General features: G+C 37.6%; 1 protein-coding gene across 1 annotated transcript in view; it reads right to left on the bottom strand.

Moving 5' to 3' along the window:
- Positions 1-2229: 2229 nt before the first annotated feature.
- PRKD3 (protein kinase D3) overlaps positions 2230-23643 on the bottom strand; it is a 35620-nt gene continuing 14206 nt past the window's right edge. The window contains exons 6-18 of the mRNA XM_032185006.1: positions 20880-20957; positions 18955-19138; positions 17192-17315; positions 14359-14436; positions 12430-12706; positions 9650-9702; positions 9195-9267; positions 6193-6299; positions 5444-5605; positions 4875-4973; positions 4478-4745; positions 3534-3619; positions 2230-2724 (exon numbers count right to left, since the gene is read on the bottom strand). Coding sequence (XP_032040897.1) covers positions 2551-2724; positions 3534-3619; positions 4478-4745; positions 4875-4973; positions 5444-5605; positions 6193-6299; positions 9195-9267; positions 9650-9702; positions 12430-12706; positions 14359-14436; positions 17192-17315; positions 18955-19138; positions 20880-20957 — 1763 coding nt within the window. The 3' untranslated portion in view covers positions 2230-2550. The remainder of the gene's footprint in view (positions 2725-3533; positions 3620-4477; positions 4746-4874; positions 4974-5443; positions 5606-6192; positions 6300-9194; positions 9268-9649; positions 9703-12429; positions 12707-14358; positions 14437-17191; positions 17316-18954; positions 19139-20879; positions 20958-23643) is intronic.

The raw sequence follows: 23643 nt of genomic DNA, 5'->3' as shown, positions 1-23643 counted from the left end.
CTTCATGGGGAGAGACATCAGCCAGGCCTTTTATTTTTTTTTAATTGTACCCCCTTCTTCTGCATTGTGCTTTTCAAGCAACTGAGCTGGCTTTTTTCCTCCCTTAAAAATAAAAGGAAGGAAAACCTGACGTGACAGCTCAAGTTCGAAATCTGAAGCTTAAAACCAAACCGTATCTACACTATTACAGTTGGGATGGAAGATAGCAATGGCTTCACTGAAATTTGGTCGCTTGGGTGGTAAAAGTTATAAGAAAAAAAAACACCGCTTCCCTTGCCACCTGGGCCAATACTAGACTACCAACTTAATCGATGATTGTTCTGTCTCTATAGATTAAAAAAATAGTGCCTGTCTGAGAAGAATCAGTCCCAAAGCTTCACCTTAACACAATGGCAAGGTTAAGGGACAAACCCTGCCCCTCTTGAATTCCTTTATATTGCTCTGGCAGCATGAAAGGGGAAGCATGACTCCCCAGTGCAGGAGTGGCACGGACCAGGCCGCCATCAGGCAAGTCCCCTGCACAAACCTGAGAAACACACGTGCTGGGAGAGAGGGCGGGATGGCAGGACGGGTGGGAACGCTCTGCCCACGGGCGGCTGTAGAAACTGCTATGCAGGCTGCACCAAAAGTTTTGTGCAAAGCTCAGTGTATCCTAACAGGGAAACCAAGCTTCAGATTAATCAACTCAGATGCATACAAAATGTGGTAGAAGTTAGATTAAGGGCAACCAGAAAAGGAAGGGTGGGTTCAAGACCCAAACCTGCCCACAGGCACGTACTTCTGCAGCTGCTGCTGACTTTACTGCCAGTTCAGTGACTGCAAGGAGCTGCTAGCCCCAGAATTCTAAAATGTTACGGGTTTCTAACAGCTTAGAAGACATCTGCTCACCTATTTCCTTACCTGAACAACAGAAGGAAGAAAAAATAATACTCATCTACATACACAAAAAAAAAAATGTTAGGAGAGAAAGGAGCTACCCCAAGGTCTCCTACTACCTTTGCAGTTCAAGCCTGTATCAGTATTTTAAAAAGTATTTTAAACCAAGCTCCAGTTAAGCAGCTTGGCACACCAGGGATACATACAGCCATCCAGCACCTTCCAGCAGCACAGATCAGTTGTTCCCGCACAAAAGATTTCATTTTTTTCCCATTTTTAAACAGGATGGGGGGAAGAAAAAAAAAAAAAAAAAAAAACTCTTCTATCTGCTTATCATCCAAGGCTTCAAACCTCCTTGAAATACGAAGAATTTTGTTACACTATCCTCCTAAGGAATCATTTCAAAGATCATTGCTGCTTCCTCTCAATTGTGCCACAAAGTCCCGTAAGTGGCTGGGAATCCATCAAGCAAAACATCTGCAAAAAAAACTGAATTAGAAGTTGGTTTTGGATTCTTCTTTCAGCTCAGAACAACAAAGCTGAGCACAGTGAAGAGAATAGGAGGGGCTGCAGGTAAAGATTGGAAGGCAGAGCCCTTTCTCTTACAGTCCAGCTGCCCTGGCGGAAGCAACAGGTAATTTTGTCACACCTAGGTTTAGAACAGAATTAAGGTATAAGCTAGCAGGCTACAAACTAGTCCTGATGCAAATCCAGGGAACCTTAAAAAAAAATTAGAAAAATACTATAAAAATTTTCAATTTAGTTATTGAAAAACAACAGAAGAAAGCTGCATGTATTTTTCCACATCCTTCTGCTAGAAACTTTTTCCAGAGTGAAAGGATATGCTACATCAAGTCTCGCGCTCTCTCTGCACTGCTTGTGTGGTTTTAAGGCCAAATGCCTTTGGTGTGCATCTACAACATGTGCCAGCCTTGCACAACAGCACACTGTTGGGGCTTATTGCTCTGTTTTAACAGACAAAATAAAGGACTAGCACAGCTTTGATTGTCGTCTCTTTAGATTGTCAGTCAGCATTTCAAGAGGAATGTAAGAAGTTACAGGATTTTCTTTTTTTTTTTTTTTTTTGGTATCTGGAAAAAGTTCAGTTAGGGCAAAGACAGACATACATAACTGTCTTAACAGCAGCAAATTACTCCTTCATCTCTGAAGCCATATTCAACCCTAAAACACGTTCTGCTATTAGCCAAGGTATTCTGCACTGATTTCCTTACACGATGTCTTTTCACAATGCAGTCTAAGAAATGGGAGATGTATCTAAGTAACAGAAAACAGTCCTCTATGGCCTACTAAATAGGGATTAGGAAACCATTACAAAATTCTTACTGTGTAGGCTACAAAAAAAAAAGGAAAAACACGCAAACCATTCAATCTGTACACATTCCACTTCGGTAATGGCTCTGTAGCCATACAACTTGGTGTAATGTTACCCAACGGGGCTTATCTCACTGTCCAGTAACTACTCAGAGTTTAAGTCAGAGATGGAGTAAAGCTTGTTGGGTGACAGTCTATCCCCAAGTCAATGCAGGATCCTCTGAGATTTTGTACACTGCGCTGTGTGTACAACATTCAGAAAGAGTGACAGTTGTTCCAAAACTTATCTTCAGTTTCTGTCTGGAGTGTTCATCTGTGCTGGAATTTAGCAAAACGAATAAATCAAGGGTCTTCTTCCATGTCATCTGGGTTAGGAGCCATAATAAAATGCTGGGGGTACTCAAGGTTGTGTTCATACGCATGTTCTTTCCAGCGTGCATCATCACTCTCATGGGTAATGTAACGCTCTCCGATGCGTGTTTCAAATTCTCTGAGGTCAAGCCAAGTCTGATAATCCTAAGGAATAAAAGATTCAAAGAAGCAGTTTAAGAAACAGAAGTCCTATTTTCCCAAAGATAAAAGTACAGAGACTAACTGCACAATTTAATGTAAATAACCACAAGATACAGCCAACAGGATCTGTTTAAATAAAAAGAACACGTCAAAAAAGAGTTCAAAAAGAAATAGGCTAGTGTCCAAGGCCGTAATACTAGAAATTCTGAAAACTCTTTGTAGCAAGACAAATACGTGAGTTTTAAACTAAAACTAATGGTATACATACACATACATCAAGTAACAATATTTCCAGTACAGTTTGTACTCAACATTAATTAGATTTCCCCCTTAATATCTTTTTAAATTGTGTAATGTATTTTAAGTTATTTAATAAATTCTATTTCAATTCTCTTCTAAAATGACTACAAACTATAGCACACACTAGCTTGTGAATTTCCTTCAGCATGGAACAATGCTTTTCTCTATCCCGTTTTCAGTGGGGCTCTGTGCATTTCTCACTGTCTGCATTCAGAGGCAGCAGAAAAATGAAAGTGTCTGTTAGCATCAGGCAGGGAATAAGAAGGAAAGGGGAGGGAGGGCAAGGAAGGGTGAACAGTTTTCCCTAAAAACAAAGCCATTAAGAAATGGGCACAATCCTGGAGCACGGAAAATATTAAGCTAAAACCAGAAATACTCAAGCCTCCGTAGTTGCTTGTTAACAAGCAGTAGTAGAAACAGTTTTGATAAGCACTTTGATAAACACTTTGGATTTAATCCGAAAATCACTATTCAATCATTATAAGCATAGTGATAAAGGCAAATCATTTTACCTGTAACCACGGGTGACTAAGGGATTTGTCAACACTGAAACGTTTCCTCATCTTCACTTGAAGCAAATTGTTTATTAAATCAATGGCTGTCAAAGAGGAACAAAACAATTACATTGTTTATATACTAATCACATCTATCATCATTCACACATTGCAGTGAAAGTGAAGTGTGTGTGTGTGTGTGTGTGTCCTACTGAGCTCTTACAACAAATCAAGCTCCCGAATTTGATTTTTACCTTTGTTTATGTTAAACGAGGCCACAAAATAGGAATGGGGTAAACTTTTTTGTTGTTGTCATTTTCCCCACTTTGATGGAAACATTGAAAGCTTTTCATAAGTGTCTAAACAAAGCTTGAGCATAATCCTACGTTCCAGAATTATGTAGGTACTTCCACTATTTGTATAATGATGTGCCACTTTCACATCTACCTGTGTTAATCATATATACATTAATAACAACAAAATTGGTGTTAGAGAGCTCTGAAGACCAACTTGGTAAACTTCTAGATTGTTCAGAGCTGACATTTAGATCCAGGTTTTGCTTTGCTTACTAATGTACAATACTAAAACTCCAGATTCAACTTCAATTTTTTAGATAAAATATGTTTTAGATATTCACCGAAGACTCATGCAAGATTTAACTTTCCACTGGGATTTCTGAGGGGTTTTGGGCTATTGACCCAACTCCCTAAACATGCTATTAAGTCATTACATCAATTATTCTTGCTAAATCTATTGGCTCCTTCTCTGAAAATGATCTAAAACATGGTATTTGACATTTTATCTTTCAGAAAAAGATGCCAGCTTAAATTTAGCCATTCTGGCATAGCCAGCAAAACCCAAACTATTAATAATTTTTGCACTCCCGTCTCAGTAAAAGTTGTGGTTTAAGTATTTGAATGCATTGTCTACACATAAATACATAACAAAGTTCGTTTCTTTACCTTCACTAGAAATTTCCTTCCAAGGATTTGGTGGGTACATAAATGCTGCATTTTGAATCTGATCATTTATATCCTCATCTTCATTAAATGGGAATGTACCACTAAGGCTCACATAGACAATAACACCAACCGACCACATGTCCAGAGAGCGGTTGTAACCTTTACTCCTGAGCACTTCAGGGGCAAGATACGCAGGTGTCCCCACCACAGAGCGCCTGAAAGATTTTTCACCAATGATACGAGCAAAGCCAAAATCACACAGCTTTACCTGCAAAAGAAGTAGGTTTTAAACTGAGAAATCTCTGGCTGATCTCTGAAGTGTACTTCTACCCCCATCACATCCTCCAAACCCCCAAAGAGAAGTCAGGAAACAATTATTCTTTTAATCTTCACTTACTTGAGGGAATGGCTCTGCTGATGCTAGTAGTACATTTTCTGGTTTTAAATCACAGTGCACAATATTCTTGAAGTGTAAATTCCTCAAAGCAACAAGTATCTTTAAAAAGGAAATAATATTTTCAAAACAGAGCAATGCAATAATTTGTATCAACATAGTATATACGGGTTAATTCTTGAAGACCGTGCAAGTACTATTTTTTCCAATCAATAGGCTGGAACTGAAGTGGAAAAAAATGTGGAACTGATGGTTTTGTGTTGTGGTTTAACCTGCTAAAAATTTTTGATTTTCTTTTAAAATGTATTTTTCCCACCCCTATCTATCTTTCTGAATACCTAGAGTTTTGATGTGCATCTCTGGATACCCACAACCTTAATCCTTAGGATAGAAGAACAAAAAATTAGCATTCAAAATTCTTTCCACATTTATTCAACTGCTGTTAGTACATGGGGCTGTATATCTATCTCTTTCATAACTACACAAAAAATCCTTCTCCAAACTCCATTCTTACATAATTATAGAAGACATATCTAGCCTTTCATCTCCAGGAAAAATGACTGAATACCAACCTGAGTGACCATGAACTTAGTTATTCGTTCTGGAAGTCGACTTTTCTCACTGGAGAGAATCATCTCTAGCATATCACCATGCAGCTTTTCCATCACAACAAAGACCCGTTCTGGGGTTTCAAACATACATTCCAGGTTCACGATCCCAGGGTGATGCAAATTCTAAAATAAAGTAGTAGAGGTACAGAACTAAAATAAAACAGCATGAAATATTCTGAATTACATAGAAATAACATACCACAGATCAAAAAGTAGCTGAGTGGAAAGTTAGAAATTAAAAACAAAATGTCAGAGGCAAGAAATGAGCATGAAACGTACACATCAGCCCATGAAACGTGCCATCTATCACTACTAAGACTAATTTATTTTAACGCTACTTATCTATAATGATTACTTTTTAAAGTTGAAACTCTTTGCAGTTTGACTGCAGAACATGCAAAAACACCACTTAGACTAAGTGGCCATTAGCAAAAAGACAAACAAACATTTTCCTGTTGCCTGAAGGACAACATGGAGCCAAAGTACATGGCTTCAGTGGATTCCACATACGCAGTAGATACCAATGCCAAGTTATCAACACTACCAAATGGTCAGGAGTTCCCCCAATAAGAAGATTCTTTCTTACAAAAAGACTCAGAAATCACACATACAGATTTAGACATCAATTTAGAGCACCTAAACACATTACAAAATCTTAGGAATAGCTGATTTGACCTGAACTCCAAAACCATACTAAAATATCTTGGTACCTGGAGAATGGCTACTTCATTACGGAGCTGACTTTCCTGCTTAGTTGGAAACCTCATCTTGTCAATGACCTTGATAGCTACATCTCTTCCAGTCTTCCTGTGCTTTCCTGAACAGAAAGTCAATATCAGACATCAAAAGGCAGAAATAATTCACAGCTATAAAACAGTACAGCAAAAGTTCCTTTCTGGAGAAACAGATCTATTTAGTACAAAAGTACAATATCACTATATTTGTATTTAAAACTGCAGCTGGCATGTGAATAACTAGGAGTGATCAACCTTGATAGGAGGGCTGTGGATAAATTTAAACTGGCTCTCAGATATACACACTGACGTTAGATGTATTAGTTGGAGGTTTTCCTTGTGTAAGGGACTCATACATTATGACGCGCTACCTAAATGAGAATTTTGCCTCTCTTCTGTGTTTAAAAAGAAGTCTTCAGTGGTTTCAGTAAACACGTTTACGGGCTCCATGTGCACAGAAGTTATACCTAATATTCTGCAGGAACCGCAGGTAATTACGTGCCATGAAGAAGAAAAGGTTAACACCCAGGAGGTGGTCTGTTGTCACCAAAAAGCTCTGGAAGTTTATAGTTTAAATAAAGAGCTGATAATGCTGATAGTATCCCTGCTGCAGCCTGCACCAGCTACATAAGAAGCATCCTGCAATACACAGGATGTTTCAAGGGCTATTTGGGTAGCTGTAAATGCTCACTCAGCTTCCCCATAACTACTAAAACTGTTTCCTCTCACATTCAGATCAGAGAGATTAATGGGAACACATGCTGGAAGACCTTGATAATTTAATACTACACTAATACAGATCAAAGTGAACCTGTGTACCAAGGAAAACGAAAGCAGTTATCTGCACAGTGACACATCTGGAGGCCATTTCAGAAGGGATGATGCACGCAGCTACAGCACAGGGGATTGATTCTGCCATCACAGCTAGAGGCAGGGCTTTGGAGAGCCTGGCGATGCCTTGTCACTGACCCTGACAGGCCTCACCTGCTGCTCTGCAGTCAGTACTGGTGGCCAGCATTTAGGCTGGGCAGAGGAGCTGCTCCTGAAGGCTGCTGCATGGAGCAGCTCCTGTTCCTGCCTTAAAGGCTTAAAATCAGGCTTATCTCCACTGGAGGAAGTGAGGCAGTGATGGAGACATCACTCAAGGACCAGAAGGGTTAACAAGGTTACCAAACAGAAATAGCAGAAATAACATCAGAAAACAAACACAAGGTTGCAAGAGAACATAAAACAAAAACACTAAACTAACAACACACTTAGCCACAGAAGCTAGAAGAACACGAAGAAAGATTTACAGAAAGGCAGCCTGAAAATTCCTTTCCTGATGTCAAACTATCCCAAGTTTCAGGGGAAGTTTAACATCAGTTTTTAACATCAGTTAGAAACTGCCTAGAATTTCTCCCCCCCGCACCCCTGTAAGTATCCATTTTTCAGACCTTTCAAAATGTACTTAAATAGAAAAAGCAGAGGGAAACTATTCTCACAGGAAGAAACACCAGTTGGATACTAGCAGCCTATAATTTTTTGACTTACAGTTTGTAAAAGTGCAATGTTTGTCCAGAAGAGGATGGGGTGAGGGGGAAAACAACAATGGAAGCAACTTAATGTTACCCTTGTATTGCTTTCAATAACAGATTTTGTTATTATTATTTCACTAATTGTATAAAGGTGGGGAGAAGACAACGCAAAGTTACCAGATACAGTCTCCCCAAACAGCAGCAACAATTAAACGCTGTGGAGAGCCAGAAAAAAATGTAAGATTATATTCCCTTGCTCTTTCAGCTTGTGATTGTATCTTAAGAAACTGAGTGTGCATGTCCTATATGTTTTGAGACATCATTAAGTGAAAAAGATTGAATATGATAAAAGCTTTTAAAATATGTATTTACGAATGTCATTTCATTGAATTGTGAAAAATACCAAGCTGAGGTTTATCTAAAATGCAGTTTAGGAAGTATATATGGAGGTAAAAGGAAAACATTAAACTACTGTCTGCATTTATGTACATTCTATTCATAAGAAAAGAAGCATAATTCAATTCACAATATGCTTTAGGAAATCCAAGCTGGGGCGCAGGGGGAACATGGCCTCTCAAGAATGATGTAAACTAGACCCTCAAATTGTACTTCCATCAAACAGTACTAAAGTAATAGAAAAAAAGTATTTAACTACAATATTGGCTCACAGAAAAATCATAGCCACAATATTTCCTGACTAGAAAGACAACATGATAGAAACAGAAAGGTTCCCACTGTTAAATCATTAGCTGCCCTTTTTTATTCCTTTACAGATTTAGTGTTGAGAAAACCACAAACCGTAGAGATACAATATATGGTATTTATAAAAAAAGAAAAAGAAAAAGAAATAGAGTTCACACAACATATTTCTTATATTTCTTCTTGTCAAGCTTATACACTGTAAACACATTATACGTTGCAATGGAATGTTTTAAATAAAAAAGTGATAAAACTACATAAAGTCTAAAGCTGAGAACTCTTGACAAAGAATCCCTCTATTTTTTCCTGCTGACAAAAATTTGTATAAAATTGTCTGCATAAAGTACTGTGAAAAGCACAAACTAAAATATGTTTTTCTAATTGCTTTCCTCTACTTTTCTCAGATATCTATAAAAATACCAGGTATACTCAACGGCCTCTTGAAATACATGACTTCTTACATGGTATAATACAGTCCACATGGGCTGAATTCAGACTAGAGATTGCTTTGTTTTTAAATGTGGTCAAAACACAAAAATCCCAAACTGATTTTGATGCAACACAGAACTCTAAATAAAAGAAAAAAAAAATAGTAAGAAATACTATAAATAAAACCTCAAAGACTTAACCACAGTAACCCAAACAAAACTTCTAACAAGCTAAACTTCACCTAGACATTCTAGATACAGCTAGGCAAATATGAAAATTATAAGCAGTCACTCTATCTCAAATAAATGCATAATGGAATCTAATATAATTTACCTCCATATACTATACCAAACTGACCGGAACCCAGCACTTCATCAGCAAATATTTGGTACACAGAGCTGATATCCTAAGGCATGAAAAGAAGAAATCACAAGTTATCAGGCATAATCAAAGCACTCACAAACATATTACTTAGTACTGGCTAAGCTGTTCTTAAGTTTTACATTTAATTACGTAAAGAGTATCATCATTACCCCAAAATAGAGTGGGGAAAAAAGCAGAAACTTTCCTGGAGTGGTTCCACTTAACCACATCATATACAGGGACATATATTAAAACCAACCAGCTGTGCTAGTAGGCAAGTGGATTACTTCCAATTAGGTATCTAATGCAGACTTTTGTAGCTGCAGTACCCTGGGGTGTTGCTTCCTCCTTCAGATAGTATTATCAATTACTTTAAAATACCCAGGTAAATGAACACCATTATTATTACAATGCATATGACTCACCACATTCTCCTGGACCTGGCAATTTGAAACAGAGATACTTAGGGATAACTCTTCTGTAATAAAAAGATATAACAAAATAAGAAAAGTTAGGCTTTTGATAGTGAGAAGGAAAAAAAGAAAAAAAAAAAAGACCTTTATTGACTTCTAACCCAGTCACAGTGAAAGGATTTTTTACTGATGTTTTGCAAAAACATCATACTTGGAAACTCAAATTTCACACATTGATTGGATGAACAACCCTGGGAGTTTAGCTGGGATTAACCGTTCATTTCTGTCATATCAATGATTATAAAAACAGTATGAGTGTGTACAAAATACAGAGCTGGAGAATTGAAAGCAACAGTGATGTGGCAATCGCATCAGAATTCAATGAACTACTAAGAATTCTGGTAGTAATTTAAAAAAATATAAGAGGACCAAGTAGATCCTTTGTAGTCAAATGAATGTGGTTACAGATTTTCTGTAGCTTTAAGAATTGATGTATAAGAAAAGGAAATAAATCAAGCAAAGCAAGTAACAGAAGACTTGATAATTTAGGAAAGCAGTAAAACCCACAATGTAAGCAAAGGATTTCATGGATAAACTACAGAAGCCTTTCAATCCTGGGAATTTCAGAGCACATCTTGAAAGTATACCTTGCAAGTAAAAGCACCAGAAAAAGATGTATAATTTCTTTTCAGCCTACAACGATGTTGACAAAATTTTCATTCCAGAAATAACATTAGGATGCACAGACAAGAAGAGACGCATGAAGGCAGAAAGAATCTTTTTCCTTTGACTTCAAGATAGAGGTCAAGCATTTCAGAAAATGGACACCTACTACTTATAATGCTAATTTTCAAAAATAAAAAAAAAACACTACTTCACATATCAGGTGAATACAGAGTACACTACAGATTTACTAGCACTTTGAAAAGAATATTTATCACCCTAAGAAGAGCATTGTGTTTCAGAACCGCTGTTTCAGAGAACAAAGAAAATGTACCTGATTTTTGTCACCTGTACCTTACCTCAAAGAAGGAATTTACAGACTTAAGAGAGCAACAAATAGTAGTTCTCAAAGGCACTCTGAACACTGCATCTGAAATACCAATTGGAACTACAGCTCTGCATATGTCTAGTGATTACTGCCCTCTATCTGAAGATGGTCAAGTCCGTATTGTAACGACAACACAGAGCACAAGGGAAAACAAAGAAACAAAAAAACACAAAGGCATACTAAAAAGTGACTAAGGACAAATTGCAGCAAAGTTGAAACAAGTCAACTATTAAAAAAAAAAAATGAAGATACAGTTTTTGAAACTGTTTAAGAGAACACACTGAACCCTTCTCCACAAATGGCTACAGAACACAAAATACCTTCTTCCTCACATTAGGTACAGATTAACTTACTCCAAGCTAGTTTTTTGAAGTGTTCAAAATGCACACAAGTAAGGACTGAAATGCTGACATCTCTGAAGAAAACAGTAATGCCAGAATTCAGCATGTAATTTATACCATGTAATAGCTTACTGAACTGTTCCTCTGCCTTTAATCTGTCTGCTCCCGTTTCAGCTCAGAAACGTCCTAGAAAGAAACATCCTGTCCCAAACACCAGGTAAAGGGTCAGAAAGGATTGTTTCTAATGGGTCAGACTGGAAGAGTATCCTCATTACTAATTGCTTGCTGGCTAGAACATGGTATAAATTGACTATCTCGTGACACTACAAATTGCAACAGTGTTTGCAAGTCTCTCATCAACAGTAAGCTTTAGGTTTTAAAAAACAGGTATGTATGTGTTTGAAAGTAGTACTTCCTTATCAGAAGTGGCATATCACTTAAGTTCATGGCCTGCTTGAGACACCTTCTTGAAAATGTTTCTTCACAATAATTAAATAGAAATACCAGGACTACCATTTCATAGTTTACCACTGCAGACCATGGTTTTCAATAAGTGCCTTTACCTACGATTAGCATTTACATGAACTGAACTGTTGCTGATGCAGAATAATGAGATACCAGAGAGAGGAAAACTAATCTCAGGATCTCCAGAAAAAAAATATACATCACCAAAAGAAGATTAAGGAGTAGGTGGAAGATGAAAGGAAACTAAGGAATGAAAGCATAAATGCCTGTACAGAACGTGCATGGATGTTGTTGCACAGAACAAGATGTCTGAAGAGAAAGAGCACAGTGTATGCTTCATGGAGCCTTGATAATGAATATGATCCTGTGCCAGAGAAAAAGGGTAGCAGGGGCACAATATGAAGATATATTTTTTTAAAAAACTACTACCCACAGCTCAGCATAAGTTCTTTCCATCATTCGCAGTTATCACACTTCAGCACTAACTCCTTTCCTTCTCCTTAGCTACAGACATTTTGCAATTTTATTTTCTAAACATAGGTGACAATATCAAATAGCATCCAATGTATGCATATATATCATCTAAAATAAATATACGTATGGAAGTTTATGTTAGAAATATCTAAACTATAGTCCCTTTTTTACAACCAACAACGTGTGAGCTCTCAATGCTCCTGTGATAAAGGTTTTGTAATGTGCATTCATAGGGGAAATCCGATTCTTAACTACTACTTCCTGCTACAGCAGGTAAAAGATTTGCCCATATACCCTCCACAAACTTGAACATCACTTCTTAGAAACTGGTGGAAGAGTATGGACCCAATTCAGCAGAGAATAGACAAAAATACTCCATTCTTCATAAGAACTTTTCTGAAAAGGAATCTGTAATTTACAGCTTCAGAATATGAGTAATAGTGCCTTGTCTGCCTGCTTACTGTGATCTTTTCCTTGTCCTGCAGCAGTGCAAACGCTAGCTTGAGGAGTGACTGGCATCAAAGCCTGACGAATGGCTTTCTCCCAGCCCTGAGCTACGTCAAGTCCAACTCCGGTGGCAGCAAGAACAGGACTGTGATGACTGCTGCCATTGTTTTCGCCAACAAAGTACACCATCGTGTCAGTGATGATCTCAAAACAGTATGGGTTGCTGCCCTGCACCACGTTTGAAAAATCTCGAGGCTGAGTCACCTGGAGAATTTCTGAAAGTGGAATCTCCTGAAGAAAAATATTAAAGATGAAAAAAATGAAAATGCATATAATACTTAAATACACTGATGTTCAGAACTTAAAGTGTTTGCAGACAAATCAAAGCACATGCATGAAAATACCAAAACAAAAAAAACAAACAAGCTTTGTAACTGATGTCAAACTGTAGACAACCATCACCCTCCCACAGCTTTCTAAATTCCTGTATACATGCCTAGAGAGACTGTCAGCCCCACCACAGTGCCTTCCATACCATCACCATTCTCTTTATAACCTGCATTTATATTCAGCACAACACACTCCACCCCAACATATGAGCGATGCGCAGCTATGGAGTGACTGTTTCTCTCCCCCTATAGTTTATACAGCTTAGCTAGAGAAGAACATGACAGGGAAAAAAGTGAAACAAGACAACATTAGGAACAGGATGTGGTTATGTAAGCTAGCCAAAAAGCACTGCTTCATGTATCTGAATTATTTTTGGTAAAGATTCTCTTTCGTATAGATCTTAACTTCTTTCAGCTCCTCTACCTTGCCAGCTTAAGATCGAGGCACGAAGCAGTACAGAGAACAGATCTGAAGGAAAAAACGGTTGTAAGTTGACACTAGTTGGAAAAGGACATTCCACATGTATAGGAAGGCGTACAGGTGCACATCACTTGCAAGAGTAGCGAACAAGCAGGTGAACACCAGGCTGGCATTATGGGGTTAAAAGACAGCAGCTGATTCAGATGAAGAGCAAATAAACACAGAGGTAACAACTGGATTTTCTAACAGCAAAGACAAATAACCTAATATTTAAGCAGTAAAAAAGGGGGGCAAAGGGGCAAGTAAAAGGACTAAAAGCAGTGACAGGACGGAGCAACAAGCAAGGAACATATTTTACCAGCTGTGTTTTGAACGCACAGGGCAATACAAGTATCAGGGAGGTCTGAGAAGAAGAGACTGCAGCGGTCAAGATAGGGATGAAAAGGATCTGGGCAAGTTTAGCTGGGCGTACAGAGAAAAGGCTTGATCTTAGAGATGTTATAAGGGAAGAAGCTGCAAGATTTGGACCCCACCTAAGGGTGTAAGACGAGAAAGGGAAAAATCCTGTTTTATACATTTCAAGACATTTTCTGAACATTCCACCACTGAACACATTAATATATTAGCAATATAACATACTCATTGCTAAGCTTCATTTATGCCAGGCTGCAGAGTAAATTTTCCTCTAAATCTTACTTGTAACTTTCAGTTGTACAGTTGGGAATTTCATTTTGGGAACCAGAAAATAAAATATTTAAGCATGCAAACTTTCCCACACTTCTTACAGAATGCAAAAATCCTAGCCTTTAAGTAGACTCACAGCCAAACACATCACCTAGGAATTGTGAAGAAAGCTCAATATGCAAGGCAATTCAGGAGAACAGAACATGTAAAACATCAGAAGAGATATACTCGAGGATTAAAACAGGAGCTGCAAGCAGCTTCAGAGAGTTAGTCTTGGTTCTTCCCACTTACGAGCTTTGGCCAAATTTTGACCTGTCACAGTTTTGATTAAAAAAAGATACGGAAAACTGAGATAATACTTAGTATACTATTCATTGGGACATATTTCAAGTCCATGAAGCACCTGGAGTAAATCAAGTGCAACACAGTTATTACTCATCATTAAGTACCTTGTAATATTTTGTTCCAGATTCATTTTGAAACAGTGTGAGGCATTTGCTGTCCAGTCTCCAGTAATGTCTTTTTCTCTAGAAAATGCACAGTACAAAAAGGAATAAATCACTGACAGGACTTTATTTATCCAATTATTTAAATTAGAAATGCTTTAAACAACTATGATAATCAAGTAAAGTTAATCTACAGTTGCATCTTAGGCTAGACACATGAAAAATACTTTGGAAATGCAGGTTTTTTATGATTATTTTTTAAAACTCAAGAAGAGGCTAGCAGAAATATTTCCACAAACCAGAAAAAATATAACTTACCTTACTCTGACAGTGGTGACAACAATTGTTACCTCCTGCAGCAAACACCTACCTACATAAGTTTCACTCCAGGCGTATGTACTCACAAAACCTGAATTATTTTCATTCAGTAACAATTACGGGAGCCATGCTTTCTCCTTCCATGCCCTCACAAGATCTCATGTGTTTAAGGACTGAGCAAGCCTAGTAAGTCCTTAATCATTTTGTCAACACAAAATTCTAGAAGGTCAAAAGTGCAGAGTGGCAAGAAAGACAAATTAGAAGACTCAGGTGGACAAAATATCTTGGGGAAAAAAATAAAACAAAAATCAAGACAGACTAAAAGAGCCATTTTTCAGAAGTCTCCACGAACAAGAAATACCTTCTCCACAAAAAAAGCAATATGCTTGATGCACATAACTGTCCAATAATCTTAAGCACAGGAACATTCCTCAAAATAGAAAAGCACGTGAAAGCTAACGTAGCCATATGGATCTAAGTTACTTTGCTTGCACCATGTTCATATAGTTAAAAACATTATTTTCTGGAAGAAAAATCAAAGACCCCTAGCTCTGGCCTACGTTTACAACATTTAGAAACTTAATACCCTCATTAAAACCAAATGCAGAGCTTAAATCATTGTGAAGCTAGGACCACCTGTAGGAGTTCAGCCAAGAAAGCTTGGACATGAAGAGATTTAACCTAACAGAATTCCAAGCCAGCACTGAGTAGAAGCTGGGTGAAAGGATAAGGGTACACCCATCCTTTTGACATACATGTATATGTGGTGTTTTTTTTGAAATGTAAGTCAGGGAAGACCTGTGGAGAAGAGTGTTTATGGAACAGGTTGGTAAGTACTTGGGGATTCAATATATGCTTATACTGCATACTGAGAAAGGAAGGGCTCTGAGCAAGGAAAACAAGAATACAGATGATGATTGGAAACTTCTCCTTATGAAGTGTAAAATACAGTGTTACCCTGGGTCAGCAAGAAATATAGGGATATTGCTGGTAAAACAAACATCATTGGAACTGATGGAAAGCTAAAATCATATCAGGAATAAGAAATAGGCTAACAGTGCTGAGACCGAAGTGATCAATTAATATATCTGATGTTGCAGTGCTTAATACAAAAGCTTCCTCCCATTAGGAAGTTCTCTCAAATCTTGCTTGGCTGAAGGTACCTAGCTTTGGAACAGAATACTCTATTTCATTTATACCACCTTTTTGTTAGCTATCATCTAGGTGGCAGCCAAATTGACAAATAAAAATTATCAAACTAAGGTAAGGTGTACAATCTGATCATTGAATCCACGGAAAAAATGTACTGACTGTACTGAAAGATGAAATCAGATCTGAATATCACATCTACCCTGAACACTGCTAGAGCTACTCGTCTTCTGTCTACCACCTGGTCCTAATTTGATAGCCAGCTGACAGTAGTGCTTATTTAAGAGTCTGGGCTGAAATATGGTAGATATTTACTTTGATTTGTGATAAATACATCTGTTTATTAGAAAACTGTACTTTCAAGAGTTGGTTTGCAAGGCAGCTTTCGACAGACCACTTGTGGTGGTCTGTCTAGGTGACAACCAAAACAAGTAAAAATACTGCAGTAACCTGAGCTGACTAGTATCACACCCTTAAGCTTGACTGCAACATAACTGAAATAAACCTTGCCTCTCTAAATTCCTGAAGTCTCCTTCTATCAGACTCCTGCATGGAGACAAAGAATACAATGCTGCTTTTCATGAACAGTTTCAACGTGACAAACTGGGTGTCACAAGCTCTGGAAACTTCTCGACTTCATATTTTTCTTTCATCTCCTCAAATGAATAAATTCACTCTCTCCCACCAGACAGCCAGCTATCCTTCCTTATCTTCCTCCTTAATATATAAAAACAAGGAACTTGCCTAAGAAGGTTTAAGAGATCATTACTGGTAGCACTGCAAACCAACATAGTCCTTGTGAAAGATGCTTGCATACCTAAGGATATGCAGCCAAGCCACAGATCTTTATTCCACTGACATGAAGAGAAATAGCAGGCTGAGGGAGGAAACGGTGCTCAATAATACTTCCAAATAGAATTAATGCTAGAGGAATGAAGGGCTTCCATATCTACATATTACATTTACTCAATACCTTGACCACTAGAATATGGTTAACTGTTTAAGTACTCATCATTTTATAACAATTTTCACCTTTTCATGTAATTGAAAAAACTTCCAAACAGAAGGAAGATACAAGTAAACAAATTATTCCAGTTTTGGGAAAGCTGAAATCTTAAAGATGCTATTCATTTGAGACAGTTCAGAGATGCTTCTCTTTCTAAAATGAAAAGTACTTTCTAAAATGAAAATTACTTAATCACCCCACGAAGGATTGTGAATGAACTACAGGTGCACCGGAATTTTTTCTAATGAACACAATTGCTAAATTATGTCAGATGATACCGTAAATCAGTATATCTACATAAATAAAGTACACTGGTTTAGAGAAATAATTTAAGTTAATGTACAAAGAATCAAAATCACTGACCAGATTGTCTCTACTAGTATAGTGGACCATCCATCCTTCCTTCACCATTGTACTGCTCTTCCTCTTTGTATGCTTGATGGACTGTACAACCCTCATGAGAGGAATATTATTGCTTGTTGAGGGACTAAAAAGATAGAACAGTTAGTATTTAAATTAAAATACAACAGTATTGCAATTATAACAGTACTTGAACTATTGGCTAAATGTATAAAACAGGCACCTTCTCTTCCCAACTTTATCTCACTAATAGATGAAATTGATAAGAAATCTGAGCTCCCACTAGCTGTCCAAATGCAAGTATTGCAGTACTTAAGTGGCATTACAGAAAGACAAAAAGAAGCACAGTGGAATAGGGATAACCACAGAAATCATTCTCTCAAAACAATTAACTGGCCACTTGATTCTTAGCCCAACATAAAAGTGATTAACATCAGCATTGTTATTACATTCTCTTGCCTACATCAACTATATTATAACATAATATTACACTAATCAAGTACATTTTCTCTTATGAAAACAAACAGAAGTGCATTAATTCAAATCATACTAGAAAGTTTTATCAATGTTCATCGATATTAACTTTCCTGCAGACAAGTATATGACAGCCTAAGATGTTGAGAGTCATTAGTTAAACAACAGGTTTTGATAGCATTCAGGGTGGAATACACCACCACATTGCCCACTTAGCACCACAGCTCCTACATGTATGTGGTGCTAGCAGAATGCTTTGCAATCACAGAAAATCATATGATAAATTCCAAACCAAAACGTAAGAATGCTTTAAGATGGCACGCAGTTATACGGTAGAAATGGCTGCCACAAGACGCTGAACATACTGAAAATTTAAATTGCTTCAGATGCAGTTAGAATTACATGGAAAAATCCTACCTAGAGGTGGAACACAAAAAAAAAAAAAAGATGCTACTTCCAACTCAGGAAGTCCTTGAGCTATAAATCACTGAAAACTGGAAAGGTATCATTATATGTGCTTCCTGTTCTTATACTCTTCCTTAAATATTTGCTATGAGACACTGGGCTAAAATCACCCTTGTTTGGCCTACTACAACTGCTCTTCAGTTTTTAAGAATGACTTAAAAAAATCAGGATAACACTATTCAGAACAAGAAGTTTCCCAGTGACATGGTAGAATTCACATCACTGGAGGTTTTCAAAATGCGACTGGATAGGGTGTTAGATAATCTCATCTAGGTTCTCTTTCCCCCAAAAAACATATAAAAGGTTGAACCTGATGATCTTTCAAGGTGCCTCCCAACCTGAGCTGTTCTATGATTTTACGAGAATACAGAAAGTAAAGAGGACAAACCTCAAAGGAACTACTTCTGGTAGTGTTCACAGGCAGACTGGACAGGGCTTTGAGCAACCTGATCTGGGGAAGATGTCTCTAGACCCCCCTAGGCTGAAGTCATGAAGATCTTAGTCATGTCTTAGCCTTAAAATATGACTTAGTCTAAGGCATGCATTTTACCATGCTTTAATAATCTGTCTTATTTCTTGAATAGCAGTCATAGCATGGTACTTTCTCAGTCAGAAAAGACTACATTATTTCTATTTATTTATTTTTCAGATTTACCTGGGACAAGATCACTTTACAAAGCAGTTTCAAGTAAAAAAAAAAAAAAAAAAAAAAAACAAAAACACATTAGGCAGTACAGCTAGACTACTCAGAAATGTTTTATTCAAAGTTTTACTTCAAATATTGAGGAAAGTGTATCCAGAGCACTGAAATCCACTTTATGACTTACCTAATGGTTTTGACAGCTTCTTCATCTTTGTCTGCATCAAGGTCAGATGGATCCATAAAGAAGATTTTGTCCTCTGGAGGAGAGGGCTCCTCAGTATCATCAAGACCCCGGCTACCATCACTGTTCATTTCACTGCTATCAACCTCCATTGGCATGTCCAAATCCTGGCCTGGGCTAGCAGGTTCTAGAAGCAATACAGGATTCAGATATTATTTCAAATATACAATTGAAAAAAATCATCTTTTCCAGTTCCAATTTATGCAAGTAAACATACTAGTGCAATATGAATATACAAAATCCTCAAGTTTTTGCTAAATGATACAGAATATCCCAACAAACATTGTCAATTTGCTTTTGCTTAATATCAGGGCAAGAGAAAGCCAACCAAAACAACAGCCATATTGAAAGGGTTTTAGTGAAAATCTTAATGCGTACATCCACATCTCACTAAGTAATTCTGTTCCACAAGCGACTGGTACAAAGTGACCTCTTGATGGCTAGAGACGATCCAGGCAACTAATGCCTATGCAGATCAAATACTTCATCAACAGAAACTCAATTCTACTCTTGCTGCCCTTGCAGCCCATAACATCAAAAGAAAGAAAAGAGGGTTCTGTGGTACTGTAGAAGAGAAAAGCAGAACAGGTCTTATTCACATCTGACTCTTTGCTGGCACTTTAAAATTACCTGAAGTTCTACAACTTGTACAGTTGAAAACTAAGAATAAAAAGATATTAACACTTTCATCCACAGCCCTCTGTTGTTCTTGTTTGTGTCTGTGGTTTTTTTTTGTTGTTATTTTTTGTTTGTTCTTTTTCTGAGAGCCCCATTTAACAATAGAAAAAAAAATAAAAAATTACCCAGACTTTAGTCCACAAGAGAAAAAATTGTCTGAAACTGTAGTTCCCAAATTACATACCCTAACACCTTAGCACCACAAGGGTGTTGAAAACAGGCTGCTGCAACAAGTGCAACATAATAGTTCACGGCCACCAGTCTCAAGACCCAGGCAAGAGCCTTGAAGCTGGAAAAGGCAAACACTAACGACGGGATATGCTGTGCAATTACAGCAGACCCAATGACACACAGGGCTGCTGCCTAAGCCTCTGAATCAGGCTCTGCAATTCAGTGTGATCTGCTGGATGTTACCAGTTTTATTCCCCCCAAAAATAAAAATTACAAGTCCCAAGATTTTGGGCAGCACATCACAGAATGGCTGAGATTGTGAGAGACCTCTGGAGCTCATCTATTCCAACCTTTCTGCTCAAGAAGGGTCACCAGGACCATGTCTACATAGCTTTTGAAGAAAAGGAAATCAACAAAATTTCTTTCTCACTGGGCTCTCTCCAGTATGTTAATGTCTCTCCTATGAGGAGAGGCTGAGAGAGCTGAGCCTGTTCACTGTGCAGAAAGGGAGGCTCGGGGGGGATCTCATCAATGTACAGGAATCCCTGAAAGGAGGGTGCAAAGGTCAGAGCCAGGCTCCTTTTGGTGGTGCCCAGGGACAGGACAAAAGGCAATGGGCACACAAAAAATGGAACATAGGAGGCTCTATATGATATGAACACCAGGGAACACTTTTCTTTTTTTTTTTTTTTTTTTTTAAACTGTGCAGGTGACTGAGCACTGGCACAGTTTGCAATGAACAGTTTCCAGTGAACAATGAGATGATTAACAATAAGTGTTAGTTTTTGCACATTAAGAAGATTTCTCAATTTTTCATTTTCTATGAACAATCACAATCAAGCAAAGCATACTATACTTGCCAAGACTGATTAAGTAAAATCAAAGCCACCAAAATATGTTTTACAGTCAATCTTTTAATTGTCAACAATCTCAGGTGAAAAAAAATGGGAAAGTAAAATAAAAGCATGCAAAATATTCAAAAACTAGGACGTCAAAAGCTGAAATGTTTCTCATCTTACCTCCATTGAAAGTCACCTCTCCAAGACAGTCTTTAGGCACTTTAGATGCACAACGTTTGTGACAATTGAATCTGCAATCTAAAACAGAAGATAAATAAGCCCAAGATACCAGGATTTTACTCCTCTTCAAGCAGACACTAACATACAATCACGACTTCCTTCACAAGCTTCAGTCCAGATGCACATAACAGAAGACAGTACTGATGAGATCACTTCCAGAATTTATGATCTTGTCCTGATGTCTCATGATTTGTCCAACCACTGTTTATTATGTCAGCACTTCCCTTCCCAGTACAAAAGATTTTACTTCTATAGCTTTCCCTCTAGTTATTTTTTTTCCATTATGATGTAATTTTCCCCATCCTCTCATCTGTTCCACACCCTTTTTTTCCATTGCTACTTGTTTTAAATGTCTCATCTCTATCATGTTTCCCCACCTGCTGCTTAAGACTTGCAGCCACCATAGCCCCTAGGATCACACTCCTATACCGCGGAGCAAGTATGCTTCGCAGTAAATCCCAAAGTTCAGTTCCCCTATCATTCAGGCTACAGATTTGGCTAGACATCAATGAAGCTCCATATCTGCCCGCCCAAATCTCTCCTTGGACACGTGGCTGACAGAATACTGCACATCCAGATCTGGCCTGATGTGGAGATGGAATATAACTTGGATGTGTGCCATTTCTGCATTTGAGGTATCAGATGCTGCCTACTCAATAGTCCAGCACCCGTTAGTAGCATTACAGGAATTTCCTTTACTAGCAGCATCACTGTAATTTTCAACTGCGTATCCATATCATGAATTTTAGAGCTCCCTAGTGTCCCCACAGCTGTTTTCAAAGCAATAATTTAGCCCATTTCTGCTATCCAGAGAAAGTTCATCATGCTTTTTCCCTGTAAGTCCAAATAAGAAAGACATTATCATTCCTGGTTTAGTAGCTGAGTAGCCAAACCCTGGGGCCAGCTGCAACCTGGTTTAGCTTCTGAGTGCCTAAGAGGAAGAATTCTAGAAGACTAATAAATTGTCCTTTCTGTAGCAATGTTTACAGTCCGTATTATTGAATACCGTTACTTCGCCAGTCTGAAGGAGGCTGGAAGAAATGGAGAAATTTCAGATCCTCCCAGGAAACTAGAAAAACTAACTTATTAGGATTGACTTACTCTTGATGTCCAGAAAAATTCTTCAGTACTGCAGTGCAACTCTAGTCTAGTAAACAGCCACAATCCCTAACATGCTTTTAGCCTACGGCACTAGCACAGTCCCAAACAGTTCCCAGACCTAGTTCATAAATCAGAGCATCCTATGACATTGTTCCCAACAAGCCATCCACACGCAGCCACTCAGGGTTGGGAGGCTAAGATAACTTGGGCGTGAGTAAAGACCATTTTGTCCTAGTTGACCTCAGTGTCCAGGAATGTTCCTGGGCACATTTAATTTAATATAAATATAGCATTAGCATCCCAAAGATCATCTCACAGTCTAGAATACAAGCCCCGATGAATTTAAGAAATGCAGGGCTCTCAGAGACACTCCAGAACATGAGACTGCTGCAAGACCCCAGACTTTGGGAATCTGAGCAAGGAAGTCAGTGGGAAACATTAAGAATCTGTATGACAAAGCAGTATAAAAATATTTTGATTGACATCAGTTACCAATATATTAAAAATACATATAAGATACAACTGCATAAATGCCTATTAATATATTTATTCATGTTCTGTGTGTAAGTTTAATATTTTTCTAGCCTCGTTTTCTATATATTAACAGTTTTCTATCCAGTGTCATTCATTTTACTGAAAATGAAGTTGTAAGCCCAGTTTTTCATAGCTGTATATACAATCACAACAACTGTGTATGGTCACTGGCATTTAAAAGTTAAAACTGCAAAACATCTTTTACAGGCTTCATTATTACACATGTCTAAGAGATACAGCAATTGAAAAATCAAACAGGGATGCATACTTCAAGTAGACTAAAAGACCTGCAAATTAATAAAACAAAAACAGAAATAAAACTACTCTTTCATATACAAAACAGCAGTATATTTAGTCAACAGAAAGCTAACACAGCTATAAGCTTACAGTTTTCGCTTTAAGTGATCTCTTTCAATATGTTAGCCTCTGGTACTCACATTTGACAAACTCACATGAGAAATTAAAAGTCCTTCCCGTATTAATATTTAGGATTCTTCACTACAGTTTTCTTTCCTGCAACAAAGCTAACACACCTGTACAATCCAGTAATGAAGTGCCACAAGAAAAACGCAATGCTTTAATTACATCCTGGGAACTTCATGGAAGAGTCTAAGAGCTGAAGCCATGCATCTTAACGTATGCTAAATAAAAAATATACAACTGATGGAACCTAAGCTACTTCAGGAAAGGTACCTATCTTTATGAAATTTTCCAAAAACATAGTCATCAATATAAACAAATATAATCATCATTATCCTGTATTAGAACAATATAGGGAAAGCTTCTAAAGTCTTTATTGATGAGTCTAGAAGACAAAGAAAAGGATTTCCCATTTTCACTAATACTTCAGAATTATCCTAAAATTAGTGTTCCATTCTACATGATTAGATCTCATTTTTCATAAAAATGGAAACAGAATGCACAGTCTACTCAAATGAAAAGGACGAGTGCTGTAACACTCTTAAGAACATGCAATTTTCAAATATGTACACTGCTTTATTTTGCAGTATACAAGCTTCTAGTAATCAAAATGTATGTTTAAATAAGTTCTATATAGAAGACCTTTACT

This window comes from Aythya fuligula, chromosome 3, assembly GCF_009819795.1.
Source record: "Aythya fuligula isolate bAytFul2 chromosome 3, bAytFul2.pri, whole genome shotgun sequence".
Lineage (NCBI taxonomy): Eukaryota > Metazoa > Chordata > Aves > Anseriformes > Anatidae > Aythya > Aythya fuligula.
Note: the sequence above shows the minus strand (reverse complement) of the source record. Positions and strands in the feature narration are given on the sequence as shown.